This window comes from Camelus dromedarius, chromosome 2 (assembly GCF_036321535.1).
Source record: "Camelus dromedarius isolate mCamDro1 chromosome 2, mCamDro1.pat, whole genome shotgun sequence".
Taxonomy (NCBI): Eukaryota; Metazoa; Chordata; class Mammalia; order Artiodactyla; family Camelidae; genus Camelus; species Camelus dromedarius.
Genome location: NC_087437.1, coordinates 121,131,283 through 121,153,406, shown reverse-complemented (window position 1 = coordinate 121,153,406; position 22,124 = coordinate 121,131,283). Strand labels below are relative to the sequence as shown.

At 50.9% G+C, this 22,124-nt stretch overlaps 4 protein-coding genes across 4 annotated transcripts in view; 2 read left to right on the top strand and 2 right to left on the bottom strand.

Annotated features, from left to right (window-relative positions):
- The window catches only part of TSPEAR (thrombospondin type laminin G domain and EAR repeats), a 123,480-nt gene that overhangs the window by 48,791 nt on the left and 52,565 nt on the right, over window positions 1-22,124 (top strand). The window lies entirely within an intron of this gene.
- On the bottom strand, window positions 6,027-7,081 carry LOC116155676 (keratin-associated protein 10-8-like). The gene has a single exon (XM_064476583.1). The coding sequence runs from the start codon at window positions 7,034-7,036 to the stop codon at window positions 6,395-6,397; it is 642 nt and encodes a 213-aa protein (XP_064332653.1). The 5' UTR covers window positions 7,037-7,081; the 3' UTR covers window positions 6,027-6,394.
- On the bottom strand, window positions 12,461-13,485 carry LOC116155686 (keratin-associated protein 10-12-like). The gene has a single exon (XM_031460812.2). It carries the CDS (start codon window positions 13,435-13,437, stop codon window positions 12,892-12,894), a length of 546 nt encoding a protein of 181 aa, XP_031316672.2. The 5' UTR covers window positions 13,438-13,485; the 3' UTR covers window positions 12,461-12,891.
- Window positions 20,245-21,134, top strand: LOC135318476 (keratin-associated protein 10-12-like). The gene has a single exon (XM_064476622.1). It carries the CDS (start codon window positions 20,285-20,287, stop codon window positions 20,813-20,815), a length of 531 nt encoding a protein of 176 aa, XP_064332692.1. The 5' UTR covers window positions 20,245-20,284; the 3' UTR covers window positions 20,816-21,134.

Here is a 22,124-nt window from a genome sequence, read left to right as displayed (position 1 = left end):
CAACGTTGGAGCATGGATCAGTGCTTCACTCCTTTTTAGGGCTAATTGTCCATCAAACAGAGATACCACATTTTATTTATCCATTCATCAGTTGATGGACATTTGGGTCATTTCCACCTTTTGGCTAATGTGAATAGAGCTGCTGTGAACATTTGGTACAAGTTTTTGTTTGAACACCTCTTTTTAATTCTCTTGGGTGTGTACCTAGGGGGGGAATTGCTGGCTCAGATGATAACCCTATGTTTAACATTTTGAGGAACTGCCAGACAGTTTTCCACAGCAGCTGCACCGTTTTACGTTCCCACCAGCAACAAACAAGGATTCCAACCTCCTCACACTTGCTCTCATTTTTCTCTTATTTCTTCCTCTTGCCTATAGCCACCCTAATGAGGGTCATCTCCTTTTGGTTCTGATCTGTATTTCTGGAACGCCAATGATTTTGTTCTCCCTTTCATGTGCTTCTTAGCTGTCCATATATCTTCTTTGAGGAAATGTCTATCAAGGTGCTTTGCCCATTTTTAATTGTTGTCCAATTTTAGGATTTCTTTATGCTTTCCGAATACTAGATCTTTATCAGGAGTATGATTTGCTAATAACGTCTTCCATTCTGTGGGTTGCCTTTTCACTTTCTTGACAGTATCCTTCAATATACAAAATTTTCTAATTTTGGTGAAGTCAAATTGATCTATTTTTCCCACGTGGCTTGTGTTTTTGGCGTCATATCTAAGAAACTGTTGCCAAATCTAAGGTTATGCAGATTTACCCCTATGTTTTCTTCTAAGAGTTGTAGTTTTAGGTCTTATAGTTAAGGTTTTGATGTACTTGGAGTTAATTTTTGCATATGGTGTGAGACAGGGTTCAACTTTATTCTTTTGCATATGATTCTTGCTGGAACTTCCAGGACAGCGTTGACTAGAAGTGGTGAAAGTGGGCATCCTTGCCTTGTTCCTGATTGGAGGGGGGACCCCTTGCTTTGTTCCTGATTGAAGGGGGGACCCCTTGCCTTGTTCCTGATTGGAGGGGGGACCCCTTGCCTTGCTCCTGATTGGAGGGGGGACCCCTTGCCTTGTTCCTGATTGGAGGGGGGACTCCTTGCCTTGTTCCTGATTGGAGGGGGGACGTTTTCCGTCTCACCGATGCGCATGACGTTGGCTGTGGGTTTTCCATATGCTCGCTACGATGTTGAGGAAGTTCCTTCTGTTCCTAGTTTATTGAGTATTTTTATCGTGAAAGAGTGTTGGCTTTTGTGAAATTCTTTTCCTGTTATCAGTTGAGATAATCGTGTGGTTGTTTTCCTTCATTTTATTTATGTGGTGCATTACGTTGACTGGTTTTCATACATTCAATCACTTTTGCATTCTTTGTATAAATCCCACTTGGTTGTGGTGTATAATCCTTTTAATATGCTGCTGGATTTTGTATGATTGTATTTTGTTGGAGATTTTTTATCTATAAGAAATTTCAGTCTGAGGTTTTCTTTTTTTTTCTTTGTCTGGTTTTGGTATCAGGATGATACTGACCTCATAGAATGAGAAAGTGTTCCCTCATCTTCTGCTGTGGGGGAAGTTTAAGGAAGATTAGCGCTGGGGATGAGAGCATAGCTCAGTGGTAGAGTGCATGCCCCATGTGCCTGAGGTCCTGGGTTCAATCCCCAGTACCTCTGTTAAAAAAAAATGAATAAACCCAATGACCTCCCCCCTCAAAAAATGAAAAAAATAAATAAAAGTAAAAAATAAAATAGCTGGACAAAAGCAGGTTTTAAAAAAGGGATTGGTGTTGATTATTCTATAAATGTTTAGTAGAATTCAGCATTTAACCATTTTATCCTGGGCTTTTATTTTTGGGGAAATGTTCAATTACTGATTTAATCTTGTTAGTTGTTTTATGTCTATTTATTTTCTTTCAAGTATGGTGTACAATACAGATGTACAATATAGTAATTCACAGTTTTAAAGGTTATACTCCACTTATAGTTATTATAAAGTATTGGCTATGTTCCCTGTGTCATACAGTATATCCTTGTAACTTATTTTATATGTAATAGTTTGTACCTTTTAATTCCTTGCCCCTATATTGCCTGAACCCCGTCCCTCTCCCCACTGGGAACCACTAGTTTATTCTCTATATCTGTGAGTTTGCTTCTTTTTTGTTATAGTCACGAGTGTTTTGCATTTTTTAGATTCCACATATAAGCGGTATCATACAGTATTTGTCTTTCTCTGTCTGACTTATTTCACTTAGCATAATACTCTCCAGGTCCATCCATATTGTTGCAAATGGCAAAGTTTTATTATTTTTTATGGCTGAGTAGTATTCCATTGTATGTATATATACTACGTCTTCTTTATCCAGTCATCTGTTGATGGGCACTTAGGTTGCTTCCATAACTTGGCAATCGTAAAGAACGCTGCTATGAACCTTGGGATGCATGTATCTTTTAAAATTACTGCTTTCATTATTTTTAGGTGTATACCCAGGAATGGAATTACTGGGTCATATGGTAGTTCTATTTTAGTTTCTTGAGAAACCTCCATGCTTTTCCATAGTGGCTGCACCAATTTACATTCCCACCAACAGTGTACAAGGGCTCCCTTTTCTCCGCATCCTAGCCAACATTTATTATTTGTGTTCTTTTTGATGACAGCTATTCTGACAGGTGTGAGGTAAAATCTCATTGTGGTTTTGATTTGCATTTTCCTGATGATTAGCAGTTTTGAGCATATTTTCATGTGCTTGTTGGCCGTCTGGATGTCTTCTTTAGAGAAATGTCTGTTTAGGTCTTCTGTCCATTTTTTGATTGGGTTTTTTTTTAATATTAAGGTGTATGAGCTGTTTGTATATTTTGAAAATTAGTCCCTTGTGTGTCATGTCATTCACAAATATTTTCTCCCATTCTGTAGGTTATCTTTTTGTTTTGTTTATGGTTTCCTTTGCTGTATAAAACCTTTTAAGTTTAATTAGATCCCATTTGTTTATTTCTGCTTTTATTTCTATTACTCTAAGAGCTGGTTTGAAAAAAATATTGCTGAAATTTATGTCAAAGAGTGTTCTGCCTATGTTTTCCTCTAGGAGTTGTATAGCGTCTGGTCTTACATTTAGGTCTTTAGTCCATTTTGTGTTTATTTTGTATATGGTGTTAGAGAATGTTTTAATTTCATTATTTTACATGTAGCTGTCCAGTTTTCCCAACACCACTTACTGAAGGGACTGCCTTTTCTTCATTGTATATTCTTGCTTCCTTTGTCATAGATCAATTCACCATAAATGCATGAGTTTCTTTCTGGACTTTCTATCCTGGTCCATTGATCTGTGTGTCTGTTTTTATGCCAGTACCATACTGCTTTGATTGCTGTAGCTTTGTAGTGTAGTCTGAGGTCAGTGGGCATGACGCCTCGGGCTCCATTCTTCTTTCTTAAGGTTGATTTTGCTATTTGGGGTCTTTTGTGCTTCCATACAGATCAAAAAATTTTTATTCTAGTCCTGTGAAAAATGTCATTGGCAATTTGGTAGGGACTGCATTGACTCTAGGTTGCCGTGGGTAGTACGGCCATTTTAACAGTACTGAGCCTTCCAATTCGAGTGCCGTGTGTCTCCCATCTGCTTGTGTTGTCTTCAATTTCTCTCATCAGTGTCTTACAGTTTTCACAATACAGTTACCTCCTTAGGTAGGTTTATTCCTAGGTATTTTGTTCTTTCTGATACAATGTCAGACTGGAGTCTTTCAACTGACCTATCTTCACATTTACTATCTTTCTCCTGACTCCTCAAATGTGCTATTGAGCCCCTCCACTGAAGTTTTCAGCTCCAGACATTCTTTTTGGTCCTTTTTTAAAAAAACAAAGTTTCTCTCTCTTTGTTGATATTCTTCATTTGGTGAGATATCATTCTCTCAGTTTCCCATAGTTCTTTCCTTGTGCTTCCCTTTAATCAAGTGCACTGAGAGAGTGTGGCGACTTTGGACATCCGGCTTTCCCCCTTCCCTGTAGCTGGTTGTTGCTGATTGTTGTGGCACGTTGTTGTTGTTGTTTTATTCGCCGATTCTTCTAAACTAGTTTTGTAATGACTGTAGTCTTTGTCATGTGTGGTCACTGTTGCATTAGCTTAGTGGTCAGATAGTGATCTGACAGAGTTCCTTAAACACTGGAGCCAAAAAACATTTTTTCCAGTCTTTGTCGCTGGGCTGTGTGTGTGTCAAGGAACGCCTTCAACCCTCAGCTAAGTACTTTCCAACTCTGCCTTCACCTCCACTTCCTGCTGGCTCAGACCTGGAAGTGGAGCCGGAGGTGAGTGTGTAGGGACTTCTCAGATCCTTCTGGAGCACATGCCCCCTCATGAGTATGCACGAGGTCTCCTAGACGCCCAGGAATCTGTGGAAGATTTGAAAGCCCTGCTCCTCAAAGCATCTCACGTCCCAGCATTGTGTCTTCTGTTGGCCACAACTGATATCTTTCTGAGGAGCAATGACTGGTGGATTTGACAAACATCCTCCGTGTATTTGCCTCTCTGCCTTCAGAGAGTTCTGACTTACAAGAAATGAAGACAAGCCCTTAGTGTGAATCCTTCTAGAAGCCACCAGCAGGTCAGGACAACCACACTTCTTTCAGAACAAGGTCCACTCTGTTCCCTCCAGTGCCAGAAACCTCACCCGGACACAGGCTGCCATCTTCAAGACTGCTACTGAGCTGGGGACCAGGGTGGGGGGATGGGGTGGGGGCGAGCATCACCGAAATGCTGCAGAGCTCCTGCCGCACTGGCTCGTGCCGGGATGCACTTGCTCTTTCCTGGATGAGGCATCCTCTTGGCTGTTGTCAACCTCTGACCATGTCCAGAGTTCAGATGAGGTTGACTGCAGGAGCCTCGCCAGTTTCTTCAGTGTTTCTGTGGGGAGCAGGGTGGCCCCTTAGAGCTCCCTGTTCCCTCGCTTTCCTGACATCATTCTTAGCAGGCACAATTTTGAAAAGTCCTTTTGAGGGCATTTATCAGTATCCTCCAGAATTTAAAATTGGCAAATATTCTGGCCTGGAAATCCCATGTCTAGAAATTTAGGCACCGTGAGAACGTACACTAGTGCACACAGGTGCGTGGTGAGGACCCTCGCAGCGGCGGTGTTTGTGATGGTCAGAAAGGAGACCTGGAATGCTTGTTCACTGGGGTAAATAACTCAGTACTGGTGGCTCCACACTTTGGGATGCTCTAGGCAAAAGAAACCAGGATGAGGTTTTTGTTTATCAAATTGTCAAAGATAGAAAACCGTGTGCCCCTCTGTTGTGAACTTACACTGCTGTTAAGGGGACCAGAACCTCTTGTGGGTGCTGTGGCGATCAGCACATTCCCACGGGCTGCACCCTCTGCTCAGCAGTCCCAGTTCCAGGATCTGCTCTCGGATTTGGTCAGAGTGTGCAACACTGCACCTGGCTACATCGAACAGCTGTGTTCCCGTGTCTCCTGTCTGAACATGTTCCCACACCCTTCTCGGCTTTGTCCACCCTGCCGCCTGGGGGCGCCCTCTCCCACCTGCTTGCCACCAGCCCAGCCCAGCAGGGGAGGCCGGGGGCCGCATCTCCTCTGCCTTTGCCTCCCCGCAGCCGGCACGTGCTGGAGGACCAGGCACCTCAGCGTCGGGGAATGTGTGCGGGAGTCCAGGATGCCCGGCCATCTGCAAGGACTGTCTGGACGTGGGGCAAGCCAATTGCTGAGGTCTCCCCTGGTCCCCACCCCAGCACTGCTGGGTCCTGGCCAGGTGTCCCCCGGCACAGCCGCACCTGTGCCCCGGGAAGGAGCTGCCTCTGCCACGGGCAGTTGACGGGGGTTTGATCTGAACCCAGTAGGTGCCCACAGGACTTGCCCGAGAACAGTCTTCTGGAGCCCTGCAGGCCCTGGAGTGACGGCCAGATGGCAGAACAAAGAGGTGGACAGGAGCTTCCAGGGGTCGTGTGCAAGCAGCACCCAAGTCCCCCAAGGCTGGTGACGTAAAGGGCGCTCAGGCCTCACTCCCGCACCCCCACCCCATCAGCATGAAGAACTAGTGAGGGGAGCAGAGTTTTTATTTGAGCTCAGACATGGAGAGTAACACTGCCCGGGGTGGGACCCGGGTCAGGCAGGGCCCAGTGTGACCAGCGAGGGCCGTGGTCCAGAGCGAGGAAGCAGATGTGGAGCAGCCCGGGCTCCTGTGGGCCACGGTCAAGAAGGGGGCTCTGTGAGCCTGTTGGCCCCCACGTCTGGGCTGGGGGATGTGGGGGCTGGTCTTTCCTCTGTGCTGAGCAAGACCTGGGTAGGATGGGCTGAGGACGCCAGGAGGTCAGGAGCTTTAAGGCACTGGCGGGGAGGGGGATCCCTGGAGCCCGGCTGGCCCTGGGGGGATGGGCCCGGTCAGCAGCAGGACTTCTAGGCTGAGTCAGGGACGCAGCAGGTGGAGCAGGGATACGCAGGAGGCCGGGCGGCAGCAGCTGGGCTGGCAGGAGGGGACAGGGGCACAGCAGGCGGGTCTGCACATGGGGCGGCAGAGCAGGGACACGCAGGAGGCCAGGCGGCAGCAGCTGGGCTGGCAGGAGGGGGCGGGGGCACAGCAGGCGGGTCTGCACACGGGGCGGCAGAGCAGGGACACACAGGAGGAGGGTCTGCAGCAGGACGAGGGGCAGGGGGTGGGCTCACAGCACACGGGCCTGCAGCAGACGGGCCTGCAGCACACGGGCCTGCAGCAGACAGGCTCACAGCAGTCCTGCTGGCAGGGGGAGGAGGTGCAGCAGGAGGGCTGGCAGCTAGACTGCGGGCAGCACAAGGCCGTGCAGGAGCTGGTGCAGGCAGATGGGCAGGGGCAGGGCTCACAGCTCGCTGGGGCGCAGAGGAGGCTCAGGCAGGGGGCCAGGGCGCAGCAGGGGGGCTCGCAGTAGCTCTCCTGGCAATCGTCCACCTGCCGGGAGAAGCCGGTGCAGGCAGTGGGTGAGCAGACGCAGCTGCCACAGTTCGGGTCACTGGAACAGACAGACAGGGTGGATGCAGAGATAACATAAGTCCTGGAGCAGCAGGCGTCAGCCATGGTGGGGCTTTGTGCCAGGAGGTGAGCTGGATGGGGCTGTGAGTGGTGAGTGGGTGGGTGAGGTGCTCTGGGCATGCGGGCTTTTATACCCCTCTCAGAGGAGCTGGGCCTCACCTGATTCTCAACAGCTCTTCCCTTTCCTTATTATTGCTCAGAGCACCTTCCCTGACAATGCTTCCTCATTTATTTACTGTGAGATGTTTGTAACACTGTCCTCTAGGCTTCTCATGGCTGGTGACTGGAGGTGTGTTTGTGTCTTGAAAGCAGTGCTGAGATGCAGACTCTGGTGGTTGAATGGCTGATGAGTTGTGTGTAAAATCTTGGCTCCTCCTTCCATCTGTTTGCTTGTTCACCTTTGATGTGAATTCTAGTCTCAGGGTGTTTTGCCCCTGCAGGTGCTCCACAGGCATCTCAGTCCCTCCTGCCCTGAGCAATGGGTGTCTTGGCCCACAGGAGTGCCCGCATCCCTGCTCCAGTGGAGGCCCCGGCAGGGTGTCCCCAGCTCCTCCCCGGGTGCGTTTCTTCCAGTGTCCCTTCCAGGCACTGTTCTTAGTTCCCCTATGTGTCTCGTAATTACTAAGTAACATGCATGTTGCATTAGTTTTGAGTTTTAGTTTTAGGTATGATTTGCTTTCCTACTGTAGAAGAAAGCTTTTCTCATGTTTTCCAGCAGCCCAAAGAGAAGGTTCCCTCTTCCCATCCTTAGAAGGCAGTCATACCCCAATATTTGGTTAAATCCATGTTCAAAATCTTTATTATTTTAATCAAGTGAGTTTATCTGTAGCCAAGTCTGTGTAGTGAAACCAGATTTTATTTCCCTGTTTATATATGTTTCATTTTTGCCTGTGTTTTTCATTTCTTAGAGTTACAATTGCATCTTGTGTTTGTTTATTTTTCTGCGTACCTATCGATAAATCACCCTGAAGCTCTCTGACTAGTTCATTCCAAGCTCACTCAAAAGACTCAGACCTACCAGGTGATCTACCATCTTTATTTGTTTTTTGGAAGCACCTCCTCTGGAGCCCTCTTTGTTTGTGGGCTAATATCTATTGGGTGATCTTGGCCAGATGCACAGGTATCATTCAGGGAGTTCCCTTCATTCCTGTCTTTGGATTTTCCATCACCTCTCTCCTATCCTGGATCTATTATTTCCCAAAAGATGCGTCTTTTTCTTTGTGGGTTTACACCCTTATTTTGGTGGAGCACACCCTCCAATAGCTTTCTGAAAATAGGTTCATGGAAGATAGATTTTTTTGAGCACAGCAGAACTAAAAATGCCTTACCCTGCCTTTATACTTGATGGATGGTTTAGCTGGGGATAATCTTCTGGATTGGAAAAAAATTTCCCTCTGAATATTTTGTTGAGGCTGTAGAACATTCCAGAATTCTAAATGTTCCCTTGTGTGGTCTTTCAGTTGACCCACTTCCCCCAAGGAGGAGTCACAATTCCACCTTCTCTCCCCAATGATGAGTTTTGCCTACCCTTCTGTTTATGCCTTATTTTGCTCAGCCAAAAGGGCCATGTGCCTGCCCACATTGCAGTTCATTCTTTTTCTGTGATACAATCATTGGTTTAAATATTACTTAATGTTCTCTTTCTCAGTGGCAGAGGTTTTGATTATTTCCAAATGTTGGCTAATGTTAATAATGCTGCTATAAAAATTCTTGTACATTTTGCTTTTGGTGGATATGCTCGCTCATTTCTCTTCATTGTATACCCAGGAGTGGAAATGCTGGGTCACAGGAAAGGCGTATGTTTGGTTTAGCATGTACTGCCCAACAACTTTCTAAAGAAAGTCACATCTCCACTAGTCAGTTTTACGCATTCCAATCCCTCTGTATCCTTTATAAAGTGAGGTATTTGTATCCATTTTGGAAAGTGTGTGGGGATATCGTGCTGTTGCATTCATGTGCGTCCCCAGTGCAGTAAAGCCGCTTGTTGGACATTCAGATATCTTTTCTTGTGAGGCAGTTGTGCACGTCATTTGCTCATTTTGTTTTTAACAGAGTTATTCATATTTCTTATTTTTTGTAGACATTTATTATACATTCTGAACATGAGTTGTCTGTTGTATCTATGCAGTGGCTTACTGGTAACTGTTTAATAACTGGCTGTCTGTAAAACGAAAACAAGAAAGCCCTGACTGGTTGCACACACCAGCTTCTACGGTGTGGACGTTCTCACCACCAGCACCAGTGCGGCGTGGCTGAGCGCGGAGCTGGGAGAGGCGAGGCGCAGCCGGCCCTCAGGAGCCGCCCTCGCAGCTGCGGCTCGCCCGGGACAGGTGCATCGTAAATCGCTCATCCAGGCCTGGGCTGTGTTCTTCATCCCCTAGATGCTGTCCGTTTTACAAGCCGGCCTTATAGAGGTGTAGTTACATACTGTAAATCGTCCTTATTTAAAGTTTCCATTTGCTGAGTGTTGGGAAACGTGTACCCCTGTGAGGCCGCTTCCAGAAGCAAGGTACAGAACTTTCCCATCGCCCCCAAGGTTCCCATGTGCACTTTCACAGTCAGTCCCATCCCCTCACAACCCCGAACCCAGGAAACTCCAGATCCCCTCTGTGTCTCGACAGCATTTGTCTTTCCTGGCGTCTCATGTGAACTGGATTAGGCAGCGTGAACCCTTTCGGTGCGGCGCTCCCCCTCAGGACGCTGAGGGAGATCCACACACATGTGGCTCCACGCAGCGGCGGCGGGTCCTTTCTGCGCCGAGGAGTAGCCCGCTGTGTACATACAGCACCACTGGTTTATCCATTTTGCTGCTGGGGCTCATACGGCTAGGAGGGAAAAGCAGCTCCTCTGAACATCGGTGAGAAGCTCTTTGGCGGTGTGCTGCACTTCGCTCGGAAGACTAGCCCGGGGGCAGCCGGCCCACGCGCGCGCTTGGGAGGCTGCCGGCCGGTTTCGGGGGGTTGTGCCGTTTTACCCTCCCGCCTGCAAATCCCCGTGGGTCCAGTTCCTCCACGTCCTCGCTGACACGTGGCATCGTTAGCTTTTCAAATCTGAGTCACTCTAACGGGTGTGTTGTGTTCATGGCGTTTTTTGATGACTTGTTCTTAATTTTAATGAAGTCCAATTTATTGATTATTTTCTTCTGTGTTTAGTGTTTTTTACGTCCTGCTTCCAAAGCCTTTGCCCCGTGCGTTCCTCTCGATCTCCAGTTTCCCTTCCACATTCAGCTCTGAGACCCACCTCCAGTTAGCGGTGTGAGCGATCAGTCAAACGTCCGTCTTCCGCGCACACATCGAGTTGTCCCGCGCCCTCGCTACACGCAAACCCGCAGTGACGCCGACTGCGAACCACGTGCCGTGGGGGCGCAGAGTCATCAGGCTCCTTCGGCCTACTTGCTGTTGCACCAACGTCTGGACCTGGTCCTTGCTGCCCCAGAAAGCGTTCCCCCAGCTTCTCAAGTTCTTCTGTGACCACAGGCTGTTCAAGCGTTTCATCTTTTCTTGCGTTGATTCCAGCGATGATCTTTTCCTGGGAAATTTCTCTCTTCATCTGAAAGTTTCAGTTGGGTTGACGTAAAGATGGCTCTTTTTCTCATAGTTTAAAAGTTTCTCTTTCTTCAGTCAATATTTATTTATCTCTTTTAGATCTGCCATGCTTTGAATTCCTGCACAGATCTTTTGAAAACAAATGTTTCCCTGTGTTGCCTGTATCTACGATTTCTTTCTTTGTTCTTAGGTCATTAGTTTTATTCATTTATTTCTTTCACTTCCTTTCAGAAGTTTTCCTCACTTTCTGAATTAAAATTGTACTTACTTTTAACCTTGATTACTTTTTCACCGTGTCTCTTTAAGGAGCTAATTGACTCCCTGAATGCTGCTTTACGCAAACTGCACACACATTCTGAGCTGAAATACTTTCTTCATTTATTTCCAAAGAGTTTGTACTTGGGTTTCCGTGTCTTCAACTAGAGAGGCCATCTTTAAATTTTCCGAAGGAAGCATCTTTGCGTTTTCACAAGTCTATCTTACGGAACCTGGCTCAGGAGCGTGGTCTGGGTAACATCTTTTCCACCTTTCTAGATAGTTTTTTAAATTATAAAACATTTCAGAAAGTTTAGAAAATAGCGTAATAAGTACTCATGCATCTACAAATCGGTGTAAACAAATCTCAGCGTTTTGCCACATGTGCGGAATGTCACAGGTGCCACCGAAGTCCCCGTGTGCCCCCATCCCATCCTCCACCCTCCGTCGGAGTAGCCACTATTCTGAGGCTGGTGTTGCAGATGTTTTGGAGTTTAACAGAGGTGTTCATAGCCGTGAAGACAAAGGATCGCTGTATGGTTTGGCCTGTATATGTGTATTACTGCGTATGTATCAATCTGCATCAAGATTTTTTTTTCGCTCCACGCTATGCTTTTGAGGTTCGTCCATGGGTGTGTTTCTCTGGTTCAGCCGTTTAAACGCACCTTCCTTGCGTGTATAGGCTGTGGTTCAATTGTCCATTCTCCTGCTGAGGGGCGCTTAGGTCATTTTTAATGCTGCTGCGAGATGACCAGTGTGGGTTCTTGTGCAGACAGGAGGACCCTCCCCTGGAGGCCGCCGGGGGAGGGTGGGCACAGGTGCCGCGTTCCCAGGTGTAACCCACCTGCTCTGAAAACCGGAAATCGCGCCTGCATCTGAGTGGGTCTTGTTTCCTGCGCTCCGGGCCGTGCTTGTCACGGTCGGACTTGAGCTCTTTAGCCAATCTGATGGGTACTGGGGTCCCTGGGGCCTCCCCCAGGCTTGGTGATTCACTGTGTCTCGCACAACTCAGCCCAGAGAGTAAGTCAGCACAGGGAGGGTCGCGTGGGGAGAGGCCAGGGGACAGCGGGCACAGGCTTCCTGAATGTCCCCACCCCCACCCCAGGGAGTCACAAGGAAGCACTGACCCGCCAGCAGGGAGCTCGTGGGAGATCAGCGCCCAGGGCTTTCCTGGGGGCTGGTCACGTGGGTGCCCTCCACCTGGCCTGCGCCCAAGTTCCAGACTCCCAGAGGGAGCGCAGCTGTCCATACTGCGTGTGCAGACGGTTTAGACCCGGGAGGCCCCTGTCACTCCACAGTGGGACCTTCCCCAAGTGCACGTTCCCAGATGCCCGAGGGTGGCCGTCCCAGGCCAGCCTTGCTCTTTCCTGCCTGGGGCCAGGGGCTTTATCCTTCTGGAGTGGGGGAACTGGAGACCATCGGGGTTTGGGGGTCACCCCTGTAGGGCAGCTCCTTCCCAGGGCAGCACCACTGTTAGGCCACTCAGCCTTTGCATCCATGAAAACACGTGCTCCCCTTGGACATACACATGTCTAGAGTGGTGGAGCAGCTCCTGGACACCACTGAAGGGGCAGGAACACCAGGGCCCTTGGCAGTGACCCAGGCCCACTCTTACCTGGGGGAGGGTCAGGCAGGGGTCTTTGCTGTAAACAGCAGAAACGAACTCTGGTTTAATGGATCAGGAAAGAATTTATTGGAAAGGACTGACAGCTCACAGAGGAAGGAAAAAAAAATTAAGAAAGCAGTTAGGAACCAGTGGAGGAGCCAGGGCCACACCAGGGTCTAGGGGCCGCGAAGACAAACCACCTCCCAGCATATGCCTTCTTGTCCTTTACTCCACACCAGGGTCCCAGCCTGAGGGGGGGCTGGCTGCCTCCCTGGGGTCAGTACCAACCCAGGCCGGGGGGGTGGCATGTGACCGGGGCTGGGGGTTGTCAATGCTTGAAGAAGTTAGTGTGCTATTCCCAGGACAAGAAATGCACAGTGAGTGGCCAGGTGACATAGTGTCCACTGCAGGGGAGTGCTCCACAGCTGTCCTGGCCCTGAGTAAGGATCCAGGGGTGCAGATGGTAGTGAGCTTTGGGGTGACCTGAAGATCACTCAGTAGCAGGCAGGGCGGGAGCACCTGGGGTGGCAGAGCAGGGACACGCAGGAGGCTGGGTGGCAGCAGCTGGGCTGGCAGGAGGGGGCAGGGGCACAGCAGGCGGGTCTGCACACAGGGCGGCAGAGCAGGGACACACAGGAGGAGGGTCTGTAGCAGGACGAGGGGCAGGGGGTGGGCTCACAGCACACGGGCCTGCAGCACACGGGCCTGCAGCACACAGGCCTGCAGCACACAGGCTCACAGCAGTCCTGCTGGCAGGGAGAGGAGGTGCAGCAGGAGGGCTGGCAGCTAGACTGCGGGCAGCACAAGGCCGTGCAGGAGCTGGTGCAGGCAGATGGGCAGGGGCAGGGCTCACAGCTCGCTGGGGCGCAGAGGAGGCTCAGGCAGGGGGTCGGGGCGCAGCAGGGGGGCTCGCAGCAGCTCTCTGGGCAGTCGTCTACCTGCCAGGAGGAGCCGGTGCAGGAGTCACAGGGACCGGGCAGGCAGACCCGGCTGCCATAGCTCAGGTTGCTGGAACAGACGGACAGGGCAGGCGCAGCCATGGTGTGGGCGGTGGGGCTGGAGGAGGGTGAGTATGTGAGTGTGAGTGTGTGTGTAAGGTGCTGTGTGCTGTCGGCTTTTATACCCCTCGCAGCTTGTGTTTCCAGGCCCTACAAGCTTCCAGTTCCGGTTCGCAGGCTGGCATGGGGACGTTTGTTGGCCTGTGGCGTCGTGCACCTCGTAAACTTCCTGGGAGCGTCTGGCTCAGGAGTCTGTCCCATTGTGTCCCCAGGGGAGCGGGAGGGGGTTGGCGTGATTCCAGCCCTGGTTCTCAGAGCAGGGGAGGGTGGGTGTCTGGGCGGGCGGTGCCTTGGACCCCCTTGGGTGTGCTGGGCACCGTCCTGTCACCTGCCAGGGCGGCCCCGGGCCATCGCTCACCTCGCCGGCAGGCGGCGTTAGGAAGCTCCCCTCTTGTCAAACACCCCATCCCGTGGGGCGCAGGCATGCTGCCCCCTGTGAGGAGGACCCGCAGTCAGGTCACTCAGTGGCGTCCCAGGGCCATCAAAGGACTGCTCTCTGCTTCCTGCCTGTGTGTCCACTGTCCCCCTGTCCATGCACTTGGAAGGCCACAGGACCATGTATTTAGGGCAAAATCGCGTGCGCTGCAGACAACGCCAGCCTCCTGGGCCCATGGTTCCCATGCGTGGGCCACACGGAGCACCCATGCTGGACTCGGAGTGGGTCACAGCCCCCATGTCTCCCTCCCGCGCAGCCCCCTGTGTTTGGATGGCCCGGCTCCTCCTCCAAGGCAGTCCCTGTCGGCCTTTCCCAGCACCCTGCTGGCCGGATACCCCACCCGCCTCCCCACAGGACACAGACTGCCCGCAGGGTCGCACAGCCCACAGGAAGCCGCGGGACGAAGCCGTGGGACGAAGCCATGGATGGCATCTCCCTCAGCCTCGTCCCCCGGGACCCGGCCTCCTGTCAGGAAGCAGCCACTCACCCACTTAGCCGCGGTCTCTGACCACGTACACACGTGCGCACGGGCAGCGCATTCCCGTGACCCACAGGATTGTGTTGTACAAAGTCGCACAGACACTGAATAGTAAATGCTGTGAACAGTGAAGCATCGCTCCCAAGGAGATACAGGGCTGGGTTTCTGCGGGCCTCTGCTCACTGCGTTCTCATCAGCCAGGCTCAGTGCTCGTGCGGACGGCTGCGCACGTCCACCCTGACCCCGCGAGCTGGGCGAGTGCTGATCTGGGGCCGCAAACAGATGTGAGTGAGCAGGCGAGTTCACACAAAAGGAACCCTCGGATGCCGAGGCCGGCCTCCCCCTCCCCTCGCCTCTCTCCCTGCCTGACTCATCTACCTATCAGTCACTTCCCATTGACCTATGGATCTACGAGTCTAGTTCCTGTTTCCTCTCTCTGTTGGTATGTCTATGTACACATAATGTCTTTGTGTGTATAAATTTTTAAAATGCAAACTATATCACATTCTACCCACTGTGTTTTTTAAACTCAGCCCAGTGGGGAGCTCCTTCCCTGGGAATGTGTAAAGGTTTCCCTCTCCTGTTCGCCGCTGCCTGGAATCCCACGTTGGCCTGTGCGTCCACTTTCTTCTGCTGTGAAACAAAGTATCACAAGCCTCCCGGCTTAAAACGGGGCACACATGTCGCCTCGCAGCCTGCGGGGGGGGGGGGGTGCGCCCAGGTGCAGCTGAGCTAGGCTCCCACGGGGCTGTGACCCGGGGTCTCATCTGAAGGTGCAGCACGGGGAGGGGTCCCTGCCAAGCTCAGGTGGGCCTTGTCAGGATGCAGCTCCTGCCAGTGGTGGGAGAGAGGGCTCGGCTTTTGCTGGCTCTCAGTGGAGGCAGCCCTCGCTTACTTGCCTCTCACGGGCAGCTCACAGCAGGACAGGAGGGCAGGCTCTCCTCCCTGCACCGGGGCTACCATCTTACGTAACATAATCACACGCGTGTGATCATGCACGTCCCGCCACCTTTGCTGTATCCTCTGTGCCTGTAAGCGTGTCACAGGTCCTGACCACGCTCGAGGGGCCGGGGCCACGCTGCCCGCGGACACCAGGAGGCGGGGGTGGGCCCCCGGCATCTGTTTCCCGTGTTCTGTGTCATGGAGCTTTGAACGAGCTCATGCTGTGGTGCTTCTGCACAGGCCTCGCGCCTGTTCAGGAACACCTGCAGGACCGCCGCTCGGGGACTGGGCCGAAGGCGCGGGCTTCCCACCTCGGCGCGCAGCGGCAAGCTGCCCCCGGAGCTGCGGGAGCTGCCGCATCCCGGCTGGGGGCCCGCCGCGCTGCCCTGCCCGCTCCCTGCCCAAGCCGTGACCTCGGCGTCAGCGGTTTTTGTCTTTTCCAATTTGAAAAGTGAAAAATGATATCACTTGGCTGTTAAATTTGTTTTCTCTCATTTTGAGGGGAGTTGAGCGTACGTTCGTGTTTAGGAAACATTCACAGTCGTTTCTCAGTTGGCTGTCTGTCTGTGTCCTTAGCTCACTTTCTGTCATGTTGTCAGTGTTTGTTCACCACTGGTGGGAGATGGTTGGGTGTGACTGGCTCTTTCTCTGTGACCTGTGTGACAAATTGTTTCTCACATTGTCGTTTGTCCTTTGACTGCTTATGGTGTTTTATCCCATGTGACTTTAAAGTTTTCATGTGATGAAATTTTCCAATCTTATTTTTATGGCTTCAGTGTTTTACTCCAAACTTCTAATAGCCTTTCCCATTTTGAGATTATTTTTGTCTCCATTCCTATCAATTATTGAGACAGGTATCCCCAAATATGATTTCTTTTTACCTTTCCCTATTTCTACATTCAGTTCTGTTGATTTTTGATTTCTGTGTTTTAAGCTATGTTATTAGGTACCTACATGTTTAAAATGATTATAGCTCTCTAGAGGGTTGACCTTTTAGTTTCATGAAACGTCTTTCTTCATCTCAAATAACACTTCCTACTGCAGAATCTCCATTATCTGGTGTTAATGAGCCAGGCCAGCTTTTTTGGTTAGTGTTGCATCATGTAGCCTTTTCCATCCTTTGACTTCCAGCCTTTCTGGACCCTTATATTTAGGATGTAGCTTTTGTAAGCAACACACAGATTTTCTTCTCCTTTTTTAAAATCCAGACTAACAATTTCTATATGTAAATTGAAATATTTAATACTTCACCTTTAATTTAATTATTGATAATTGGGTTTATATCTACTATCTGATTATGTGTTTTCTATTTGTCCCAACTGTTATATGTTCCTTTTACACATTTTTCCTGACTACTTCGGATTAATCAAGCACTTTTATTATTCACTTCCCCTTTTCTAGTCATCATTTACTTACACCAGGCTTCTACTGTTCTTTCAGAGGTTGCCCTAGAGATTACAGCATGCTTTCTTGGGTTACCCAAGCCCATGCCAGCACCCCTGCACTTCCAGAGCAATGCTGAGATCTCAGAGCACTCCAGCTCCATTGATCCCTCTCACCTGTCAATGTCATCATGCATTTTATTTCTCCCTGTAGCTTAGATGCCCTAGGACTGTGAATGTAATATACGTCGTCATAACATTGTGAGTATGCACGTAGGTCAACTTTCACTTCTATTTTCCTTCTTATTTCTCTTTTCAGCTTCTCCTCCTTTCTGTCTTTCAGTCATCCTGTCTGGACACTTCCCTTTAATGTTAATTTAAAGTGGGTCTTCTGGTGTTGAAGTTGCTCAGTTTTTGTCTAGCAATGTTTTGCTCCATCTTCACCTTTGAACAGTATTCTTGGTGGGCTAGAATTCCAGGTTTGCAGTTATTATCTTTCAGACTCTTCAAGATGCCATTCCATTACCTTCTCAATTTCATCACTCCTGTTGGGAAATCTACTATAAATCTTATTGCTGCAACTTTGAAGTTAATGCCTATTTTTCCTCTGTTTTCAACAATTAGTCTTTATCTCTGGCTTTTATCAGTTCCATTATGATGCACTTAGGTGTTGCTTCATTAATATTTATTCTCTTAAGGTTTATATTATTCCTTGGATTTGTAGCTTGAGTCTTTGTTTTGGAAGATTCTTTACCATTATCTCTTCAAACATTCCCCCATTCTTTCTCTTTCCTCCCATGTGGGACTCCACTGGGAAAAAAGTGAAATTTCTTCACCATATTCTACCACATTTATTCAATTATTTCCCCTCCTTTTTCCTCTCCAGTTTCATCCTGGATGCTTCACATCTTCCACCACGAATCCCCTCTCTGGCTGTCCATTCTACTTTAAATCCATCTATCCATTCGTAAGTACCATGATTACTTTTTTCAGTCTAGAATTTCTACTTGCTGCTTTTTTCTACATTTCAGTTTTAGACAAAGCTCTCCATCATTACATCTGTTTTCTTGAGCATATTCTTCACAATTATTTAAAATCTGTGCCTCCTTTCATGCGGTGTCACCTCTGGGTTTATTTCTATTGTCTATTTTGTCTCTTGGCACCATTCCTTGGCATGACTGTCATCCTTGGTTGAATGTTTGACATTGTGTATGAAAAATTCTAGATGCTCTGAATGAGTTTCTCTTCTTCTGAGAAATTCACCTCATCCTCCGGCAGATGGCTTGAGTGGGGGCAGAAGATTTTTATTGACGTCAGGCTGAGAGGCGGTCCCTGTAAGCTCGGGTCTATGTCTGGAGGAGGAGGAGGAGAGCTAGTCTTCCTTGGCTTGTCTTTACTCTGGCTTTTATCTACTTGGTAATGAGATTGGAAAAACTCTGCTTGGCTTTTTAATGGCTTCCTGCTGGCCTTCTTAGTATTTGCCCTGCATAGCATGAAAACCTGGCAAACGCCTTCAGGCTTCAACCTCCAACTCTAGAGATCTTCTTGGTGCCTCTTGTTTGTCTGGAACCTTGTCCCCTTGAGTCCTTGCTGCCGCCAGTCACAGACTCCCACATAATTTTCTCCAGCCCCACGAGATCCCAGAAGGTCTGCTGGTTTCTCTGTATCTTAGTTGCGGCCTTCTGCCACTTTTCTCCTCCTTGCACCCAATGCCAAGATTCATCAGTTGCACTTAAGGAAAAAGCCATCGGAGAATGCTGGCTCACCGCTCTGAAGTTCCCTCGTCTCCAGAATGTTTGCCCCTCAATTCTTAGTTTTATCCAGTAGCTTTCCAAAGATTTAAGCAGATGTTTGTATTTTATCCATCTTTTCAAGTTATTCTTAGCAGGAGTATATCTGACACAAGCTACCTTGTCATAGATGGCCACAGTCATCCCCCTTTCCTCCCCTCCCACGTCTTCGTCCTCTCTCTCTCTCCCATGCACTCCTAGTCTATGCAGTCCCTTCCTGTGTTTCCAGAGGGGCCAGGAGCTGAGCACAAGAGGCCAGGCTCAAAGGTGCATTACTTTTATAACTCAAAATATAAAGACAGACAACTCAGCTCACAATTTGACTGAAATCCTAGAACCCTGTCTTGCCTTTCATAGATTTCCTAGAAGTTGAGAGGCCTGGGCAGAGCCCCACTGTTGGAAACACAGAAATGCCAGGAAGGGTGAGAATTTGAGCCCCCAGATTTAGCGAGAGTGTTACACACACCACCTCCCTCCCTGAATCCTCTCACTGGAGTGACAAGGTGCTCTTCTGGGACCAATGCACGTGAGGCTATGCCCGGCCACCACACACATCACGGGTACCAAGAGCCTGCCTTGGGGGGAGGGTGTGGCTCAGTGGTAGAGCACGTGCTTAGCATGCACGAGGTCCTGGGTTCAATTCCCAGAACCTCCATTAAAATAAATAAATAAATAGACAAAGAAAGAAAGAAACCTAATTATGCCCCCCCCCCATAAAACCAAAGATTAAAAAACAAAGCAAACAAACAAGAGCCCGCCTCTCCCTGGCTGGCAGCTCGGGCTCCACCTGTCGACTTTGCACTCCCAAGGCTGGCATGTGTCACAGGTAGGATTTGCGGCACAGTGAGTGAATTCACATTTGGCAAGTAAAGGACCAGAGAAGATCTGAAATTTAGCAGAGAGAACCACATTTCAATGGCCACTTGGATATTTTTTTGAGGAGGAAGGGAGAAGCTTGGAGGATTTTGGGGGTTCTGGCTGGGGTGACCCGAGGACACGTTCAATTAACAATCAAGAAAACAAACAGGAAACACAAAACAATCATTGGTTCTCTGTGGAGGCTTTGTGAGGTGGCTGTGCTTTCTGCAGGGAGGGGAAGGGCGCTCTGGTTCACACGCACGGTTTTGCAGGTTCGGAGTAAGTGTGCACGGCGGTGGGGGCCAGTGGACAGATGCGGACCTGGGCCTCACCGAGGGGGTGGATGAAGGCAGGGCGTGTGCTGCCCACCCAGGGGAACAGCGCTGCTGCCGTCCCGCTGTCCCACCTTCCCTTGTTCGCCACCTGCACCACGCTGTCAAGGAAGCTCCCTGCACCAGAGGGAGCTGAGGAATCACATTAGGAAAGTTTGGCCTCGAACCCTCCTTGACAGGGCTTCCCCAGCCCGGCACTGTGACGCCGGGGCCGCCCAGGTAGGGAGGCCCCTGGGTGTGTGCACGGCGGTCCCAGGCCCCGGCCAGGCCAGATGGACTTAGGACACACTGTTGCAGACACGTTCCCTTTCCACCTCGGTGTTATGTTCTGGACTGAAAGTCGCATAGGCTGCATCAACAGACCTCGAAATGCACTCAGGAGTGTTATAAGCTGAGCAACATTTCAGAAATAAACAATAACTGGCACTAATGAGAGCTCTCTGGGTTCCAGACACCAACAAGGAAGGGAGGGTATGGGAGCGTCTGCTGGGAAAACACACAACACACAACACAGAGGAGGGGTATAAAAGCCAACAGCCTGAACACCTCACACATTCACATTCACACTCTCACTCACACACTCATCCTCCTCCAGCCCCACCGCCCCCACCATGGCCGCGCCCGCCCTGTCCACCTGCTCCGGCGACCTGAGCTACGGCAGCCGGGTCTGCCTGCCCGGTCCCTGTGACTCCTGCACCGGCTCCTCCTGGCAGGTGGACGACTGCCCAGAGAGCTGCTGTGAGCCCCCCTGCTGCGCCCCGGCCCCCTGCCTGAGCCTCCTCTGCGCCCCAGCGAGCTGTGAGCCCTGCCTCTGCCCATCTGCCTGCACCAGCTCCTGCACGGCCTTGTGCTGCCCGCAGTCTAGCTGCCAGCCCTCCTGCTGCACCTCCTCCCCCTGCCAGCAGGACTGCTGTGTGCCCCTCTGCTGCAGGCCCGTGTGCTGCACACCTGTCTGCTGCAGGCCCGTGTGCTGCACACCTGTCTCCTGCAGGCCCGTGTGCTGCAGGCCTGTCTGCTGCAGGCCCGTGTGCTGTGAGCCCACCCCCTGCCCCTCGTCCTGCTGCAGACCCTCCTCCTGTGTGTCCCTGCTCTGCCGCCCCAGGTGCTCCCGCCCCACCTGCTGCGTCCCCGACTCAGCCTAGAAGTCCTGCTGCTGACCAGGCCCGACCCCCAGGGCCAGCCGGGCTCTAGGTCCACAGCCTCCCCAGTCCTGACCTGCGTTGGTGACTGTCCCCACTCAGGACAGAGTCCTGCTATGTCTCCACTGTCCTGACCTGACCCCTGCTCCCAGGAACCCCAGACCTCTCTGTGCCTCGGGGCTCCTGCCTCCCAGGAGGTGCCTTCATCGCCTCTGGATCACCTGTCCCCCCTCCCCCTTTCTCTGCCTGGGTCTCTTGGCCTCGGCTTCCAGCCTGTCAGCACCTCCTCAGGCACCCGGAGGAATAAACTCACTTCACCTGATTTGCTTCCTTGTGGTGGTGTTCCTGGGGAGAAACACATGGTTTTGAGCTGGGGTGGGCTCCTCCAGCCACAGATAATTCTGGGAGTGAGCATCTGAGATGTGTGAACAAAACATTAAGGAGCAGCCACAGGGCCTGCAGGACCCAGTGACCCGGGCAGTGCCCTGAGGCTCCCATCTGGGAGGGCTCGATCCGTCTGGGGGTGTGAAGGACATGGGGGTCTCAGCTGCAGGGCCTCCCTGTGACCTGCCAGCACCCACGTCAGGCCTCTGTGCACTGAAGGGCCCCACAGCAGCCCACCCTGAGGTGAGGACGGCACTGGGACGAAGTGACGGCTCGTTTTAACAAGGGCAGAAATACCCCAAGACGTCACCCTTGTGCAGGGGCCGGGAGTGTTGCAGAAAGTGGACGCTGTCCCCAGCCTGTAGAAGATCAGACACACTCAGCCCCCCTCAAGCCCGCGCCAGGGACCAGGCACTGCCTTCCCCGCCGTGGGCCCCTCACTCTCCAGAGGCCTGTGTCCGGGAAAAGGGAGCCCCTTTCACTCTGGGGAGGCTCAGCCTCGTCCCCCACGGCCCCAGCCACCTCCCACACATGCCACGTGCCCCGTCCGCATTGGTCCCTGCTCACATTTGTCCCTCCACCCTCAGACCCGTGTCTCACCCACCACTTCTATTTAAAATCAGCTTTGTCAGGGTACGATGTACTCCCAGTGGAATTGTACAGTGTGATGGTTGTTGAAACAGGTCTCCGTGCTGCGGCCTCCATCCAGGGCTTCCCCGCCCACGTCCTGTCCCGTCGCCGCCCTCTGCCCGCGGACCCGGCAGCCGCTGCTCGGCATCCCTGGAAGGGGTCCCGCCGCTCTGGCTTTGTTCGTGGGTCTCGTTCATTGTCTGCATCAGTAGCTGATGCCTTCTTAGCTGCTGAGCGGTGCTGTATCGCTTGGACACAGCTCAGCCATGCACCCTTGCAGTGTGTTTGGGTGTTGGTG

Coding starts and splice junctions, on each gene's coding strand:
- LOC116155676 (XM_064476583.1), bottom strand. CDS start 7,036: ATGGCTGACGCCTGCTGCTCCAGGACTTATGTTATCTCTGCATCCACC.
- LOC116155686 (XM_031460812.2), bottom strand. CDS start 13,437: ATGGCTGCGCCTGCCCTGTCCGTCTGTTCCAGCAACCTGAGCTATGGC.
- LOC135318476 (XM_064476622.1), top strand. CDS start 20,285: ATGGCCGCGCCCGCCCTGTCCACCTGCTCCGGCGACCTGAGCTACGGC.